Below are 17,150 nucleotides of genomic sequence, written 5' to 3' on the forward strand. Positions count from 1 at the left end.
ATCACAGACCATAAAATCTGGTCTTTTGTGTGCTTTTACCTTATACAATACAGATTTCACGGGGAAGACCAGTGTTTCTCAAAAGGGAAACCCTAAAAGGGAGTTGCGGGGGGGGAGGGGGTCACAAGGCTATTTTAGGGGGGGGGGTTGACAGTATTGCCACCCTTGCTTCTGTGCTGCCTTCAGAGCTGGGTGGCTGGAGAGCAGCAGCTGTTGGCCAGGTGCCCAGCTCTGAAGCTAGCACCTGCCAGCAGCAGCACAGAAGTAAAGGTGGCAATACCACACCATGCCATCCTTACTTCTGCTGCAGGCGGTTCTGCCTTCAGAGCTGGGATCCTGGCCAGCAGCTGCTGCTCTCCAGCTGCCCAGCTCTGAAGGCAGCACCACCACCAGCAGCACGGAAGTAAGGGTAGCAGTACCACAACCCCCCTTACAATAACCTTGCGACCCCCCCACTTTTTTGGGGTCAGAACCCCTAGAATTACAACACCACCATGCAATTTCAGATTTAAATAGCTGAAACAATGAAATGGATGATTTTTTAAATCCTATGGTCATGAAATTGACCAAAATGGACCATGAATTTGGTAGGGTCCTACTTATTGGGCCATCTTCTGCTGATAAAAGAAACAAGCTTTCGAGCTACACAGTGCTCTTCTTCATAATACATACACACAGGTGCCAAATTAAAGTCACACAGGCAATCTCAGTTATGGCATCTCCTAACTTTTGAGTGCTTGACTTTTAAATCTTAAAATTCTTTTAATGTAGTTTGCACGTAATACAATTTAGGATTTAAAGTACTACCTGCTCTGATTGCTGAATTTGCAGATTTTGAACTTCTTTTTTCAAGGATGAATTTTCTGCTCGCAGTGCCTTTTGAAGAGAAATATGCAGGAAAAAGTGAAAAATGCAGTTTTAAGAAAGATCAAAAACAAATTTGTTCACTGCTCTTTGGATGATGCCTCATAAAAGCAATATTGTCCTTCAAGTTTTTAGATCTCTCTCAATTAAATTGACTCCAACTGAAACAGAATAGAAATTAAAGATGGAAAAGAGACCCACCTAGATCTAATCTCCCTACGCCCTGCCAGTAAAGAATGTTTTATCTAATCTAGTTTTACATGTCAAGGGAAGCCAGTAATTTTTTTTCTTATTTTAGCCTAAAAAGCTTCCTTTTCTTATTTTTACCACTGTGAAACAAGCCTCCTCTCTCTGGGAATTTACACACCCTTCAAATACCCATCAACCTTTCTGACCCCTTAAAAACTGCCTACCCACAATATGTACATTTGTAGTTTATGGTGGCACCCACCATTGTATCTGAGCATCATCCAGATACCAGCACTAGTCACTCCTCTTCTCCTTCCCAGCAAGTAGCATTCAAGGGCTACTTTGAACAGAATTATAGGAGGGGGGCATGGGCGAGAGGGGCGTGGAAATATATTTCTTGCGGGAATGTTAAGTCCAAAAAAAAGGTTTGCAGCGAGTTTAGTAATCATTGCAATTTCATCTGATACCAAGTTCCATGGCCTCCGTTCGGCCTCTGTGAAAGTCCTCACTTGGCCTTTGAATGCCAGCCTTCACACCTTGAACTAGACACTAATTCACAGGGCGCTAGAGCAGTGAGGAGCACCAGAATGATGTGCCCACAGCAACTTTGGTTGCTTAACTACCAGGCTGTTGCTTTTTGTGCAAACTGTAGCTTTTTTTTTTAATGGCAGAGGTTTCATTCCTAGATTGGCGTTTCAGTCACTGACTGGTCATTTACAAGTACATAGATCTCCATGCTCAGACTGGCGTTCTATAGGAAAGGAGCAGTCTGCTGGCCAGCTACGGGTGGAAGTGGATGATATTTTTTGCCACTGTGGCTTTCTGGGCTTCCCGTCAATCTAACATTCTTCCATTTTGATGTATTTCCAAATACTTCTAGGTGGACAGTAAAAGCAAGTTCGATCTGTTTACCATTTACTTCACCTTCCAACTACCATTACAGTAGAAAAATCACAGAAGCCACAGTAATAATCCTAAGAGTTTAAATAACTTTTTCTAGATGTAATCTTGTCACTAATCACTCTGGACATATACATGTCGATCGCACTGGTTTTTAGTCCTGACCAACTAGGACTATACCAAATTCCTCTAGAATAAGAATAGACTGTTCTAACTTGTGCACGAAAACATCAGCAGCAGGAAGTGAACATTTTGGCCTCAAGGAGGTCACTTTTCCCTATTCAAAGGAAATGTTTTGTCACCTTGACATGGGGACCCACAGTTCAAAGTTACACATAACATGAGAAACCCCAGTCTCTATTTCCCACTGATGAGAATATTGCAAGAGATTTTTACCTTCAATTCCTCCTCCCTATTAGCCACTTGGATGAGCCCAGCTTCCAGCAGTTCTTCAACCGTCTTTATCTTTTCATCCTTTTCAGTAATACTGAGAAATTAAACAAAGATGTTACAAGATATTCTCCATGAAGAAACCCTACAAGAAATTTTCAGGGAAAAACCAGTAACCTTACTGCCATAGGATCAAGTAAGTATTTTAGCTTCCTTGATGAGAGCTGAAAATCCCTTACCTCCTTTCCATTTGCTCCAACAGTTCTTTATTAGCCTATAAATTAAAGTATGAAAAGCTGGTCACAGATTGGATCAACACTGGTTTAAGATTTAGTAACAGAAAGGACTGGTTAGCATCAGCTTGTGTAGACACTGAGTTTTTGGATTAAACTAGTCCAAGAGGTAGAGTTTTCATAATGTGTGCTCCCAATACTGCTATTGGAAAGTGGGATTTGAACCCGTTAGGACAGGGGTGCTGGGCCAGGCTAGCTTTTATACTCTTCATATTAGTTCACAAACAGCAAGAAGCTCTGGACATCAGGCTCAATCTCATGAGGTGCCAACTGTCCCCCAACTCCAACTATGTCGGTGGGAGTTGAGGACGCCCAGCACCCTGCAGCGTCTGGCTCAGAACTTCCAGCCCACAGACCTGAACACCTACGAGTGTAATCAAGATCAAAGTTTCTACATTTTCCAAAACTATGTACTTAGCTGGGGCACCACGCACCAGGCTCTGGCTTTTACATCTATGCAAGGGCCAACAGCAGTGCATGCTGGCAGCAGCTTTTTTAATGCCACCCACAAGGGAGGAGGCGCTCAAGCCAACAGCTGGAGAAAACCCTGCATCAGGCTCCAAAGTGCCAGTTGGGAATCTCTAACTGTCACACCTTAGAACAATGGAGCCGTTCCAGGGGTAGGAGCTGCTGACTAGCAGCTATAACTGCAGCCAAACAGATTTCAAAGCTGAGGCAGCAAGACCTGTGGTGAAAGGGTAAAGCCATGTCTTTTGCTGATGCTTTTCACAGGCAGCCACTACCAACTTGTCTGGTAGGTGAGGAACAAGATACGTGGGGGAGTGCTCCAGGTAAGAGATCAGGAATAAGACTAAGAATAACCAGTAGTACTGGTCATTATGATAGTCAGTGGGCCTTTACACGAGGAAAAAGTGTATTAGAAAAAGGTTCATCAGGTTAGACTGAAAAATACAAAGGGGTCCAGATTTTTTAAGTTCAATTTTAGCTTTCTGTTGCTCGCTGTGAAGCCTAGAGTTTTGGTTGGCTGAAGAAATACGGTACTATTGCCCCTCGTCCTGTCACCAGCCCCTACCGCAGAGGAAAGGCCGCTGGCATGGAACAAGAGGCAGCTCACAGATGAATGGCTACCGCTCCCTTTCAAGGGAAAACAAGCGGGCAATTCAGTCTGGAAACTGGAAGGTGAGTGACACCGTGGTAAAAAGAGTCAGTCTGGAGTAGAGGCCAGCCCAAAACTCGGAGGGAGGGAACAGTATTAGCAGACAACCTGCATGAAAGCGCAGGTAATTCTGTGCGATTTACAGCTGCAGTGAAACCAAGAGCATCAAAAGCAGTAAAAGAGTTAGAGGGCCTAACGCAACAGCTTCTACAAAGTACACACAGAGCTAAATGTTGATAGCAAGCGGTCTTCACTCCACAGAAGGAATGGGAGGTGAATACACTAAAACAGGGGTCGGCAACCTTTCAGAAGTGGGGTGCCGAATCTTCATGTATTCACTCTCATTTAAGGTTTCACGTGCCAGTCATACATGTTAACGTTTTTAGAAGGTCTCTTTCTCTAAGTCTATAATATATAACTAAACTACTGTTGTATGTAAAGTAAATAAGGTTTTTAAAATGTTTAAGCAGCTTCATTTAAAATTAAATTAAAATGCAGAGCCCCCCGGACCGGTGGCCAGGACCCGGGCAGTGTGAGTGCCACTGAAAATCAGCTCGTGTGCCGACTTCGGCACCCGTGCCATAGGTTGCTACCCCTGCACTAAAACATTGGGTCAAATGGCCAAGGCTCTTATGTAACAACCTGCCACATGGAGCAAACGAGAAGAGTCATACCATTGCCTGCAAGAATCCACCTCCACTCAGCCTTGCATCACATCCATGTAAAGTGACCCAGAACAAAAGGCGACAGAGCAATCCCCCCTCCCCATTAGCACAGCAAGGGCTTGCCTGGTGGAATGACCAGTTTACTGCCTCCATGTCACTCCATGACCAGTTTACTGCCTCCATGTCACTGCCTCCATGTCCCTTTAAAGTGCCCCATACCACCTCCCTCCTTGGGGCATTGGTCTCTCACTGATCAGCTCAAGCTAGAGAACGAGCCTCATCCAAATGACGAAGCGGGGCTCCTTCCACTAGCAAGATGCTGTCTCATTTACCAGTGCTGTTTCACCTGTAGCACCATGACCTTCCATACTCTCTTCTGCAACAAGCCCCATCTGACTGAGCTATAATTATAATGAACTGTGCCTGAGAGGTCATCAGGACCCCTGGGGAAGGAGAAGCCTATAACAAGAAAACACAGGCCAGTAAGCACCAAAATCCAAATGAAGAACCCCCCCCTCTGGGATTTTGAGCCAAATGTCTCTGATCTCCAATGGCCATGTTGGCTGCTGGGACAGGTGACATACAGACGAAAGGAAAGAGTGATGTCCTCTGTCTTGACACATCATAGTGGAGGAGGGTGTAGCATGGCTCACCAAGTTATATTTAACCAATCAGATTGACTTGTCAACCGCTTGGGCAATCTGTTCCCAGGCTTTTGACTCAACATTGGCTTCCTAATACCCCACGGGCCTCCTGAGGATCTCTAGTGGATTTTCTTTATATCCAGCAGCTTGACTGAAAGCTGCTGCTCACCCATCAGGTTAGGGCCACAAAGGACCTTCCATCTCGCAGTAGTGAAACTAGAGCTCTAAAAGCAATGGACAGTGCAGCTGAGTTTTCAACTAGTTCAACTAGGGACCCTGGTCGGAAGCAGAACTCTTTAAAACAAAAAACACCACCACCGGCTATTTAATAAGACATCAGTGAATATTGATTGTACCTGCTCGGACAAGAGAGAATGCAGTTTTTGAACTTCCGATTGCAAAGCTTTGTTTTGATCCTTAAGAACCTGGAAGGAGATAGCAAGCCGTCAGTTCAGAACGGCATACCCAAATTACTTTGTTTTGTAACGTTAGCCATGTAATGAATCATAAGTAGAGAAACCGCAGCTTTTTTTTTTTAAAAACATAAATACAGTAACATAGAAAACAAAAGACTAAAAAAAAGTTGCTTTTCCCTCTTTCTTGCTTCCTCAGAACATTAAGACTTTTGTCCCCAGATAGCCAAGAGAAATAATCCTCATCCCCAGGGATGGGATCACACAAAAAATAATTGACTACCCCTGCCATAAAAGATGTAACAATGCTGGGAGTTGTAGCTCTTACCTAGTATACGACAGTGAAATCTAGTCTATCCTCCTACAGAAAACCACTTATTAGCACCACGTCAACCTATTGCTGATGACTGGCTTTTACAAAATGCTCATTTTGTAAAGCAAAGGTTCCAATATCACCTCCCAGATGCTCGCAAGCGACCCTAAAATGTTTATAAACACAGCAAAAACAGATGGGTCTGCAGTCTCCTGCACGCTCCAGCTGTTGGGACTAGATGCCTACGAGAAGGCAAGTAATCATACTGTGGGTCCCTCCTCTGCCTTTGATAATCATTCTCGAGGCAACAAAGCAGTTTCTCTGGAGCAGAAACAGAACCCCATCTTAATTGGCAAATCAAGGCCTCAAAAAAAGACTGAACATCTAGCCTAGATTGCTATTTCTGAAACAACGCTGGCTTCTAATGAACACATTTTTCTCCCCACCAGTTACACAGGTGACTGTATAGACACTTCACCTCTCTTGGAGGCTGGCACCAACTTAGTATTGCTTGGGATGCAAACGTCCATTTGGCACTATGAAGAGCAGAACAGTAAAAATATTTCTTTACAGACTGGAGATAATAAATTTAGGATCCAAGGATCAATACCTTCTTATCTTCTGTACTGAAAGCAACACCATCATAGCTGGACCCTTCCTGCTCACCTTTATAGTCCCATTAGCTTAGATAAAACCGTTATTAGTTTCTAGGCCCTTTAGTTCATTCCACAGCTATTTGTCCACAACTTGCTGATTGTTCCCACTTGCTGGAGAAGGCAGGAAATGCAGTTATTCACCATGTAGTCTTTTTCTAAATCTACATTTAGCTCCTCCATCAGCATGAATTTTTAGATCCCAGCTTCCACCACTTTTACCAGTGATTTTCAGAATCCTTAAAAAAATCTGCAAGGCACTTTCTCTAAACACATGGTACCTACCCCAAAGCTTTACAGGGCAAGTTTAGACAGGAAAGGAGTACAACAAAAAGGACTGTGATTAGAGTTGGGCGAAATTTTTTGGCCAAAAGCATTTTTCCCCATGAAAAGTTGTCCTTTCAGAGAATTCATTAACTATTTAGAGACATTAGTCTTCACAGCTGCAGCTAGTACATTTAAATGGATTTTTAACACGGAGGTACTCAGTTGCACAGCTCGCTGCTACGACGACATCCTGAAAGGACGCCAGCAATATTACATATTCCTGTTTACAGTCTTAACAGCTCAAAATACACAGCCCCGCTCTGCAAATCAGTGCAGTTGTTTGCACTGTTACAGAATCTTTCAGAAATCTAGAAAATGTTACAAATAAGCTTAACACAGAATACAGTACCTTAAATTCTTCCCTTGTGTTTGAAACCTGGGCAAGTTGTCCTTGTAGCTGTTCTTCAAGTGCTCTTATTTTGTCATCTTTAATATGAATACTGAGACGGTAAATTACACAGTTAAAAATGCTTCCTTTTTCCGCTCTTACAAAAAGCATCCATTCAATTAAAAAAAGGCATAAACAAAGAGCTACAAATAATTGTTTACCAAATATGGTTAGATTTATTTTATTTAATCTACCTTTTCTGCATCCTCTCCAGTTCATGTGCAGCAACAGCCTAGATATAAAGAGGATTAGCAGAGTCTTAACATATTACATCACAAGACTCAATCAACCCCACATTCCCCAATATTCAAGCTAGAATAAGTCAGTTTCACCGGTTCCTTCACTATATTAGTCTCCAACGTAAGCGAAGGAATAATGTTATCTTGACTCATTTTTAAAGACTGCAAGCTCACATCTTCCACATTATACGTTCAACAATTGGTCCTCTGCATTGGTGCTCTCAGATATCCAGCACTCACTACGATGAAATAAAGCACTGTCAAGTATTTTAAATGCCTGGCCATGGGACTGAAATGCAAAGGGCCAGATTTTTAGAACTGCACATGGGAAGTGGTGTGCATGTATGATTATTTTAGATAGTGGTCAAGACCGCACATGCAATCATGGTCTCTGTATTCACAACTGTGGGCATAGTGTCCTGAAGGAAGCTGTTTGAACATTGAAATGAATCCATATGATGAACAAATTAAAGCTGCATACTGCAGTAACTGGGGTGTTAAAGAAACAGACTTTTTTAAAAAGATTCCTTAGATGTTTGGTTTCTCAAAAGTCATCACTAATGAGCCCAGATCTGTAGCCTTCATAGTTTTACCCTACTCCAAGACAAATTTCATTGAAATCAATGAGGTTACTCGCAAAGTACGGTGCCACTCAGGTGTCTGTGTGGCAGAATCTGGCACTTCATGAGTTAAGTAAACATGGTTATTTTACCTGTTCATTTGTCAGAGCCTGTAACTTTTGCACCTCCGTTTTTAGGGATAAATTCATACTCTGTACAACCTACAGAGAAAAAGAGATGAATTCATTTGCTTTTTAAAGACACTATTTCAAGTCATTCCATATTCTTCAGTGCAAATATTTCACAAAACCTTTTGCTAGGAGCCTAACGTTAACACCAAGATAATCTCGGACTTCCTTGTAAGGCGGCCAACTTTCTAACGTCTGAAAACTAGACACCCCTGCCCCACCTCTTCCCCCAAAACCCCGCCCCTGCCCCTTCGTTGAGGCCCTGCCCCTCACTCATTCTTCTCCCTTTCCTCCCCCGCTTGCTCACTGCTCTCCCCCATCAACTCCAGCATGAGCAGCCCCAAGGGACTTGCAACCCCAGCTCCAGCAGGCCACCTGGTAGTGCAGGTCAGAAGAGCACTGTAGCCACACGGGAGCAGCCAGGTAGCCCTGCTGGCAAGCTAGGACATGGCCCTCCTGCACAGAGGCATCCCTCTGAACTGCCTGCCCAGCAGTCCTCTTCCCTACCCACTCAAGCCCTCCCCGTCCTGGAGCTGCCTGAGAGCGTGGCTGGAGAAAGTGCTGGCTGGCAGGACAGCACGCGTTTCTTCCCTCCCAGGGAACGTTCCATGCCTGCTGGGAGCCCCTCACCCCATTCACCATGGGCCCCTGCACTCTGTCCTCCGCTGCAGCCCTGCAAATTTTGCTCCTCAAAGCTGGTGCATGAGTGCTGCCGCAGGAGCCGCCACTTCAGGGCCAGGCAACAAGCTGCCCCTTCCCTCTCCCCCGCCCCCCTTGCCCATACTGACCAGACACTGCCCGGTTCCCTTTTCAACTGGACTTTCCAGTTGAAAATTGGACACCTGGCAACCCTACTTCCTTGAAGTTCATCTGCCTGTGTAACCTACATGCCTAATAGGGAGACAGCTCTTGAAGAGATCTGTTGGCAGGGGATAGGAATGAGTTGGGTCTGGATCATTGTTGCTAGACAGATGCATAATTAGCTCTCCACATCCAGATGTTTCTGGACTTGTGTGGGGCAGTTTTGGGTCTGCTCTAATAGGTTCCCCTTTGCTGGGCTCAGACTCCATGACAACAAGGAGTCAGGAGAGGTGCTTTGCAAAAGGCCACATGCCCTGAGTGTGGGTTGGGAGAAGCCGGGCCACAGGAGCAGAAAACAGGCGGTTTTCCCTAAACCTGAAGCATTTTGCAGCAGGGTGGGGGTTTTTTAATCTATATACTTAAACTGAGTGGTTGGCTGGTTAATTAGCTAGCTGACTAGCTGACAGTGATTTCAGCAGAGGAGGGGGAAGTCTGCATTAATTCCAGTTGGAGGTTTCGACAACCCAGTGGAAGGAAGATGTTGCAATGCTTTTGACTCAGCAGATTGATCACCAAAATCTAACAGGGAGTTTTGAGAGGGAGTTCTCCAGGTGAAGGAGGAGCACATATGGGACACTTGGGGTAAGTGGCGGTCTGTAGTGGGTGTTTGTGTTTGGGGGTTACTTGCTGTGTGCTGAGCTTGTGTTTGTCTGTTTGAAGGACCGCGGCAGTTGGAAGCTGTGAGCTTCTAACCAAGGTTTGACATCCAGAAGCCTCTGTTCATTGGCTGAGCCTCAGTCAGAGGGCGGGGCTATCAGGAAGGCCAGGGCTTTATAAAGCAGTGAGCAAGCGACCAGGGGCCGCTAACAGGGAGTTTCGAGAGGGAGTTTGGAAGGGGAGTGGGAAGGGGGTGAGGTACACTTGTCATTCTTTAAAACCGTTAACCTAAACTATAATCAACTCTTCTTGATTTAAACAAAAACCCTGTCAGTAACCTAGACAGCTGTAGGAGAGAATGCAGGCAGAAGCCCAGCTGCAGAGTGGGGGCTATCCAGTTTATTGCACGGAGTGCAGCATATATGATTACCTGTCCTGTGGGCGGGTGGTGTATGTGTGAATTCGGTGCAAGGAGCTCCTGGCCCTCTGAGACTGAGTACACGCTTTGGAGGCCAGGGTGGCAGAACTGGAGGAGCTAAGAGAGGCAGAGTGTTATGTTGATGAGGCTTTCTGGGACACACTAGATTTGTCCCACCTCAGGTCAGACAGCCCCTGCACTGTTAAGGAGGATGAAAGGCTCAGGGAAGGAGAGCAGTAAACGGAAGCAGAGGGAAACCTTCCCGTCATTGGGACCCGCCTTCCAGATGATGTTGGGGTATCCTCTCGCACGGAGGTTACCTCTCCGGGGGAGGGAACTCCAGCCATTAGGAAAAGGCAGTAATAGGAGATTCGATCATTAGAAACGTAGATAGCTGGGTTTGGGTTGACCGGGAGAACCGTATGGTGACTTGCCTGCCTGGTGCGAAGGTTACGGATCTCTCGAGGCATCTAGACAGACTTATGTGTAGTGCTGGGGAGGAGCCGGTGGTCGTGGTACATGTAGGTAACAATGACATAGGGAAGGGTAGGAGAGATGTCCTGGAGGCCAAATTTAGGCTGCTAGGGAAGAGACTGCTACCATAGAGATCCTGGATTTCAGTCTCGGAAATGCTCCCAGTTCCACGCGCAGAGCCAGGTAGGCAGGCAGAGCTTCAGAGTCTCAATGCGTGGATGAGACGATGGTGTAGAGAGAAGGGGTTTAGATTCATTAGGAACTGTGGAAACTTTTGGGATGGGGGGAGCCTATACAGGAGAGATGGGCTCCACCTAAACCAAAGTGGATCCAGACTGCTGGCACTTAACATTAAAAAGGTTGCAGAGCAGTTTTTAAACTAAGAGATGGGGGAAAGCCGATTGCTGCAGAGGAGCACGTGGATTGGACAGAGACTTATCGTAGAGGAGAGTCTCTTGATCGAGATTCTCTAGGTTCTAGTCAGGAGCAGAGGATGGAAGAGGATAAAGTAAGGGCCAGATCAGATGAGAAACATTCACATAAAAAAGAATCTGACATCAGAAAAGAGCAGAAAAATAAACAGTGACTAATTTTTAAAGTGCTTGTACACAAATGCTAGAAGTCTAAATAATAAGATGGGTGAACTAGAGTGCCTCATGTTAAAGGAGGCTATTGATATAATAGGCATCACAGAAACCTGGTGGAGTGGGGACAATCAATGGGACACAATCATTCCGGGGTACAAAATACACCTCTACCTCGATATAACACTGTCCTCGGGAGGCAAAAAATCTTACCGCGTTATAGGTGAAACCGCGTTATATCGAACTTGCTTTGATCCACCGGAGTGCGCAGCCCCGCCTGCTACTTTACCGTGTTATATCTGAATTCGTGTTATATCAGGTTGCGTTATATTGGGGTAGAGGTGTATATTGGAAGGACAGAACAGGTCGGGCAGGGCGGGGGGGGAGAATCTTTGCTTCAGTCTTCACAGCTGAGGATGTTAGAGAGATTCCCAAACCTGAGCCGTCCTTTGCAGGTGAAAAATCTGAGGAATTGTCACAGATTGAAGTGCCACTAGAGGACGTTTTGGAATTAATTGATAAGTTTAACAGTAACAAGTCATCAGGACCAGAAGACATTCACTCAAGAGTTCTGAAATTGGGGAACTATTAACTATGGTTTGTAACCTGTCCTTTAAATCAGCTTCTATACCCAATGACTGGAAGATAGCTAATGTAACACCAATATTTAAAAAGGGCTCTAGAGGTGATCCCGGCAATTACAGACTGGTAAGTCTAACGTCAGTACCAGACAAATTAGTTGAAACAATAGTAAAGAATAAAATTGTCAGACACACAGAAGAATATAACTTGTTGGGTAAACAGGATGTTAGGAATCATTAAAAAGGAGATAGAGAATAAGACGGAGAATATCTTATTGCCCTTATATAAATCCATGGTATGCCAACATCTTGAATACTGCGTACAGATGTGGTCTCCTCATCTCAAACAAGATATACTGGCATTAGAAAAAAGTTCAGAAAAGGGCAACTAAAATGATTAGGGGTTTGGAACGGGTCCCATATGAGGAGAGATTAAAGAGGCTATGACTTTTCAGCTTGGAAAACAGGAGACTAAGGGGGGAGGGATATGATAGAGGTATAGAAAATCATGAGTGGTGTGGAGAAAGTGAATAAGGAAAAGTTATTTACTTGTTCCCATAATATAAGAACTAGGGGCCACCAATGAAATTAATGGGCAGCAGGTTTAAAACAAATAAAAGGAAGTTCTTCTTCACACAGCGCACAGTCAACCTGTGGAACTCTTTGCCTGAGGAGGTTGTGAAGGCTAGGCCTATAACAGGGTGTAAAAGAGAACTGGATAAATGCATAGAGGTTAAATCCATTAATGGCTATTAGCCAGGATGGGTAAGGAATAGTGTCCCTAGCCTCTGTCAGAGGTTGGAGATGAATGGCAGGAGAGAGTTCACTTGATCATTACCTGTTAGGTTCACTCCCTCTGGGGCACCTGGCATTGGCCACTGTTGGAAGACAGGATACTGGACTGGATGGACCTTTGGTCTGACCCAGTATGGCCGTTATTATGTTCTTATGTACAAAGACTAACCAAGACTCGTGTGAACTCAACCTGAGCTTCTGAGAACCCTGAGTTTCTTCTCACTGTGTTTCTGTGGGGATGGACATGTTTACATTTGTTTTCTTTATGTTTAGGTATAACTGCGAAGATAAAGTATGTGGATTATAAAGTTGTCATGTCATGTTGCAGAAATTAAGTTGTAGTTATTTTTTATTGTTTCTTTATCATAAGATTTTATAAAGTTGGTATTAAGTTCATTCCTTTTGTTCTTTTTGGACTTGATTGTGGGGAGGCTGACCCTATGCAATCCTTGCTGAAAATCCTCAATGACTGAAGTCTGGGTGTCCATGTGCTTTTCTATAGGAGTTATTTTATAGGCACTAGGAGAAGGGCAGTGAAGTAAACTCTGGCCCACCCAAAAGTCACACCTACAGCAAACCCAGGCCCCAGTACCATCAAAAGACCTATGCAAGCAGACCCCCACGGCCACAGGAGCCCCAATCAAGGCAGTGGGGGGATGCAAGACCCTGGGTTTGTGGGTTTCAGTTCACAATCACAGCTTCTGTAATGAGCTTGCTCTTTAGTCATTCAGTTTCCTTCAAAGGGGCATTTCCTATACCTTGAGCTCCTCCTCCTTGCCGGTTAGATTGGCATGTTCATTGACTAAAGAGTCCTCCACCTGCTTTATCTGTTTGTCCTTTTCTGCAATCCTGTACAAATAAGAGATGAAAGTAATTTGCAACAACACCTTTTAGACAGAAATGGATGTACAGTGTTAGGCTACACTTAAAAGAAGAATATACAGGCCCAAAATCAAACCGGCTATAATTAATTCTGTTGGCAGAGTGTTTTGGACATAAAGTTTTTATTTTTCGTTTTAAATCCTCTGTGCTTGCCAAGAGTTTACAAGATGTGCACGAAGCCTGGTGCATCATAACACCCTCCCCCTCAATGGGACAAGTGCCCTGCAGCTCTGCTTTAGAGGCTGTCCTAACATTCTCCTGGCCCTGCACATGCCACTGATCCATACGCTCAGACGTCAGCAAGAGGGGCAGCTCTCACTCCCGCACAGCAAACACAGCTACACACAATGTACTCTAAGTCTGGGGTGGGGAGGGGAAATCCGTAGGAAGAAGTTTCACAGCTTCCAAGAGGCTCACATACAATGCAAAGTAAATACTTAAGTGACAGCGTTTCCTTCACAATTCTCTCTATGTGCGCCGAGCAGGAGTTAAGAGTTTCTACATCTTGAGCAGGCAATAAAGCAAGCAACTTCTTCATAAACATATAGGAGAAGGGATGCTTACATTTTCTGTAGTTCTTCTGCCAGGACTGAAGCAGAGCTCTACAGAGGGGGGGAAAAAATAGCTGGATGTAAAGCAAAAACGAAAAAGTCCTTTTCTAAGCTGAGCCAGAAATAACATTTGCTGGACTTGTTTACAGATGTTTGAAACTGGCACAGGCCAATACCCAATGTTTCCTGGCCAAAGAACATTGAAATGGTATAAACTCGTACTAAAGTCCTTGCCCACACTGGTCCAAGAGCCAAGGAACCATATGGACCTGTAATTGTGGGAGTTCTCTTACAGTTTTGTGCCTCAATGCCATAGATTCTTCTCATCCAGTTTCCCCACTCATACTAGATGGCAAAGAACAGCATCAAGGAGACTACAATGAATGTGAACCAACCGCTCTCTGGTAATCTCCCAGGCAACCTCAGCACAAGCCATCTCAGTCATTTACGCGAGTCCCCACTTAGGAGTAGGCAGACATCCAACACTACCCACCCCCCGCCTCAAAATAACCAGCCCAACCTGTCACCTCTCCACCACTGTCCTCACTCCTGAAGGGATCAAACTCTCCAACAAAAGGCAAGCGCCAGATTATTAATGTGGTCTTCAGTTTGTTCAGGCCACATGTGGGTGTCTAGCTTGCCTGGAAGCTGAAGCTGGACAAATTCATACAGGATATAAAGGAACAAATTTTTGACAGTGAAGGCACTTAACAATTGGAACAACCTGCTAAGGGCTGTGGTGGATTCTCCATCACTGGCAATTTTTAAATCAAGATTGGATGTTTTTCTAAAAGACGGTTCGTGTTCAAAGAGAAATGATTTCAGGGAAACCCTATGGCCGGTATTATCCACGAGGTCAGGCCAGATGCTCACTGTGGTCCCTTCTAGTCTTAGACTCCATGAAGGGATAGCAAATATGTCCATGCACGACTAAAACATTCAATACTCAGCTGTAGGCAGGCAGGGAGCTCTGAATCTTTGTACTTGTTCCATTTGTGCCTGCATTAAGCAGGCAAAGTTAAAGTGGGTTTTTTTAAACCTGCTGATTTCTACGATTGGCTGTGTAGAGAGTCAACTTCTCATTGTCTGGAACCCAGAAGCCAGGAAGTATCTGGATGTGACTGGAGCCTCTAATGAGGCACTGAAATCTGATGTACAGTATTTAACGACACTGTACAAAGAAATAAGTTGTCAAAGCAAATCAAGTGGAACCAGAGCGTTTAAACATGAAAAACTGTGAAAGTTATCGCAAGTCATCTATTGTCTCCACTGAAACAGTCATTGGATTTAAGAAATTATTCCACACAACTTAATGATGTAGACACTATTTCTACGTGAACTATAAAATGTGTGGCATATTTCATCATGCTCTATTGCCCAAGGAATCATGGCAACTTTCTACGTTCAATGTACCATATCCAGATTTAAATAATATAATTGTCGTAACTGGCTTTTGAAAGAACATTTACCAGTTAAGACTGCAAGACAAAATGTATAGTGTTAGAACATGCTGTACCTGGGCTGCCATTTGTGAATGAAACTTCTGAAGCTGAGCTTTCAAAGCCTCCTTCTGATCCATCAGGTCCTTATGGAGAGAGAACACAAAAAGAAAAGCAAATTTAAATGGACAAGAGTATATATTTTTTAGATCTTATTAACGGCACCGTTTTAAAGTTGCACGTTAGGCATCTACACTTGAACAATGTTGTGAAGGCCAAGACTATCACAGGGTTCAAAGAAGAGCTAGATAAGTTCATCGAGGATAATTCCATCAATGGCTATTAGCGAGGATGGACAGGGATGGTGTCCCTAGCCTCTGTTTGCCAGAAGCTGGGAATGGGCAACATGGGATGGATCACTTGATGATTACCTGTTCTGTTCATTCCATCTGGGGCACCTGGCATTGGCCACTGTCGGTAGACAGGATACTAGGCTAGATAGACCTTTGGCCTGACCCAGTATGGCCGTTCTTATGTTAACACTATTTTTTTATTACAATTATCTTATTGGTAGTAAAGTTAAAAACAACAAGGAATACAACACAGTATGTGCCACAAGAGAACATTCCCTTCCCTTCCGCTCCATATACCCCATACAACATAAGCCAGCTTGCTTTTGAAACCAATGCAGCAGCTTAGAGCACCTCCTCCTACAGGATGCCAGCTGATCATTGGAACAAAGTATATTCATTCTTGCATTCAGTTGTAAAGCTTTGTTAAAACAAAAAACACGGTAATATCATTCAAGCTCTGTTGCATGGAGAAAGATCTTCAGCTATTAATGCAGTACCTGCACCTGCAACTGCACAGAATCCTCTGCAGTGACCCTCTTTTGTTCAGCCTCCATTAACTGCAACATCCTTTGCTCCAGCTGTTGTTTAGACACTATTGTATCTGTGAGTTTGCTGTGCAGGCTCTGGATTTCACCGTCTTTGGCCACAAGCTTATTCTGCACATCTGCAGCAGAAACATCAAGGTTTTAATTAAACAACATATTTAAACATTTGTAATATATTGGGAAAACTGAGCAAAAGACAGCTTTTATTTAAGCAAGCACAGTAGTTTCAAACTTAACCCTTCACACTTAAAACAACCCAGGCCATAGATACCATGTTGAAATGCACTATTTTCCTGAGATGTCAGCTGGAGGAGGTATTGAGTACACTGGTGAACCATTTCCTTTAAACCCTCTATAGCTCAATGTTATTTGCCCAAGAATATATTTTTTACACACAGGAAAGGGGAGAGACAGCCATCTTTGGTAGTAACAGGAAACGACACATGTTCATACCTTGTTGTGCTGCTTCATGTTCTGCTATCCTTTTCCTGAGATAGGCCTGGATTTCCTCCCATCTCCTCTCTGCTTCCTGCTGTTGGACCTAACAATTGAAAGTGGGAATTGGGAGAGAGGAAAAAAAGGGTCAACTTTCAAGTCCCCCTACTGACCTGTTTAACCGAGGGCATCTCTACTTTCTAGACCATGTCTACACTCAAAAAGCTACAGCAGCACAGCTGCAGCGCTTCAGTGTAGACCTCACTACAGCACCAGGAGGGGTTCTCCCTTTGCTGTAGTTAATCCACCCCCTCGAGAGGTGGTAACTAGGGCTGTCTACACCGGGGGTTAGGATGGCATAGCTACATCTCAGGTGTGCAGATTCTTCAAACGCCTGAGAGGCATAGCTACACCGATGTAAGTTTCTACTGTAGACCATCCCATAGCGATGTTCCTAACCTCTATCCAATATAAGGAAGCATATGCCCCTCC

The 17,150-nt window shown here is 44.3% G+C and overlaps 1 protein-coding gene across 36 annotated transcripts in view; it reads right to left on the reverse strand.

The window, feature by feature from the left end:
• KTN1 (kinectin 1) overlaps positions 1-17,150 on the reverse strand; it is a 109,919-nt gene that overhangs the window by 35,508 nt on the left and 57,261 nt on the right. For 33 of the 36 annotated variants that reach the window (XM_065593882.1, XM_065593859.1, XM_065593866.1 and 30 more), the window contains exons 10-21: positions 16,677-16,764; positions 16,176-16,342; positions 15,403-15,471; positions 13,900-13,937; positions 13,212-13,302; positions 8,108-8,176; positions 7,351-7,388; positions 7,118-7,208; positions 5,419-5,487; positions 2,583-2,617; positions 2,350-2,440; positions 808-876 (exon numbers count right to left, since the gene is read on the reverse strand). In XM_065593882.1, coding sequence (XP_065449954.1) covers positions 808-876; positions 2,350-2,440; positions 2,583-2,617; positions 5,419-5,487; positions 7,118-7,208; positions 7,351-7,388; positions 8,108-8,176; positions 13,212-13,302; positions 13,900-13,937; positions 15,403-15,471; positions 16,176-16,342; positions 16,677-16,764 — 915 coding nt within the window. The remainder of the gene's footprint in view (positions 1-807; positions 877-2,349; positions 2,441-2,582; positions 2,618-5,418; positions 5,488-7,117; positions 7,209-7,350; positions 7,389-8,107; positions 8,177-13,211; positions 13,303-13,899; positions 13,938-15,402; positions 15,472-16,175; positions 16,343-16,676; positions 16,765-17,150) is intronic. The other 3 variants (XM_065593855.1, XM_065593858.1, XM_065593874.1) reach the window with 1 other exon arrangement.

This window comes from Chrysemys picta, chromosome 4, assembly GCF_011386835.1.
Source record: "Chrysemys picta bellii isolate R12L10 chromosome 4, ASM1138683v2, whole genome shotgun sequence".
In the NCBI taxonomy this organism is placed as follows: domain Eukaryota; kingdom Metazoa; phylum Chordata; order Testudines; family Emydidae; genus Chrysemys; species Chrysemys picta.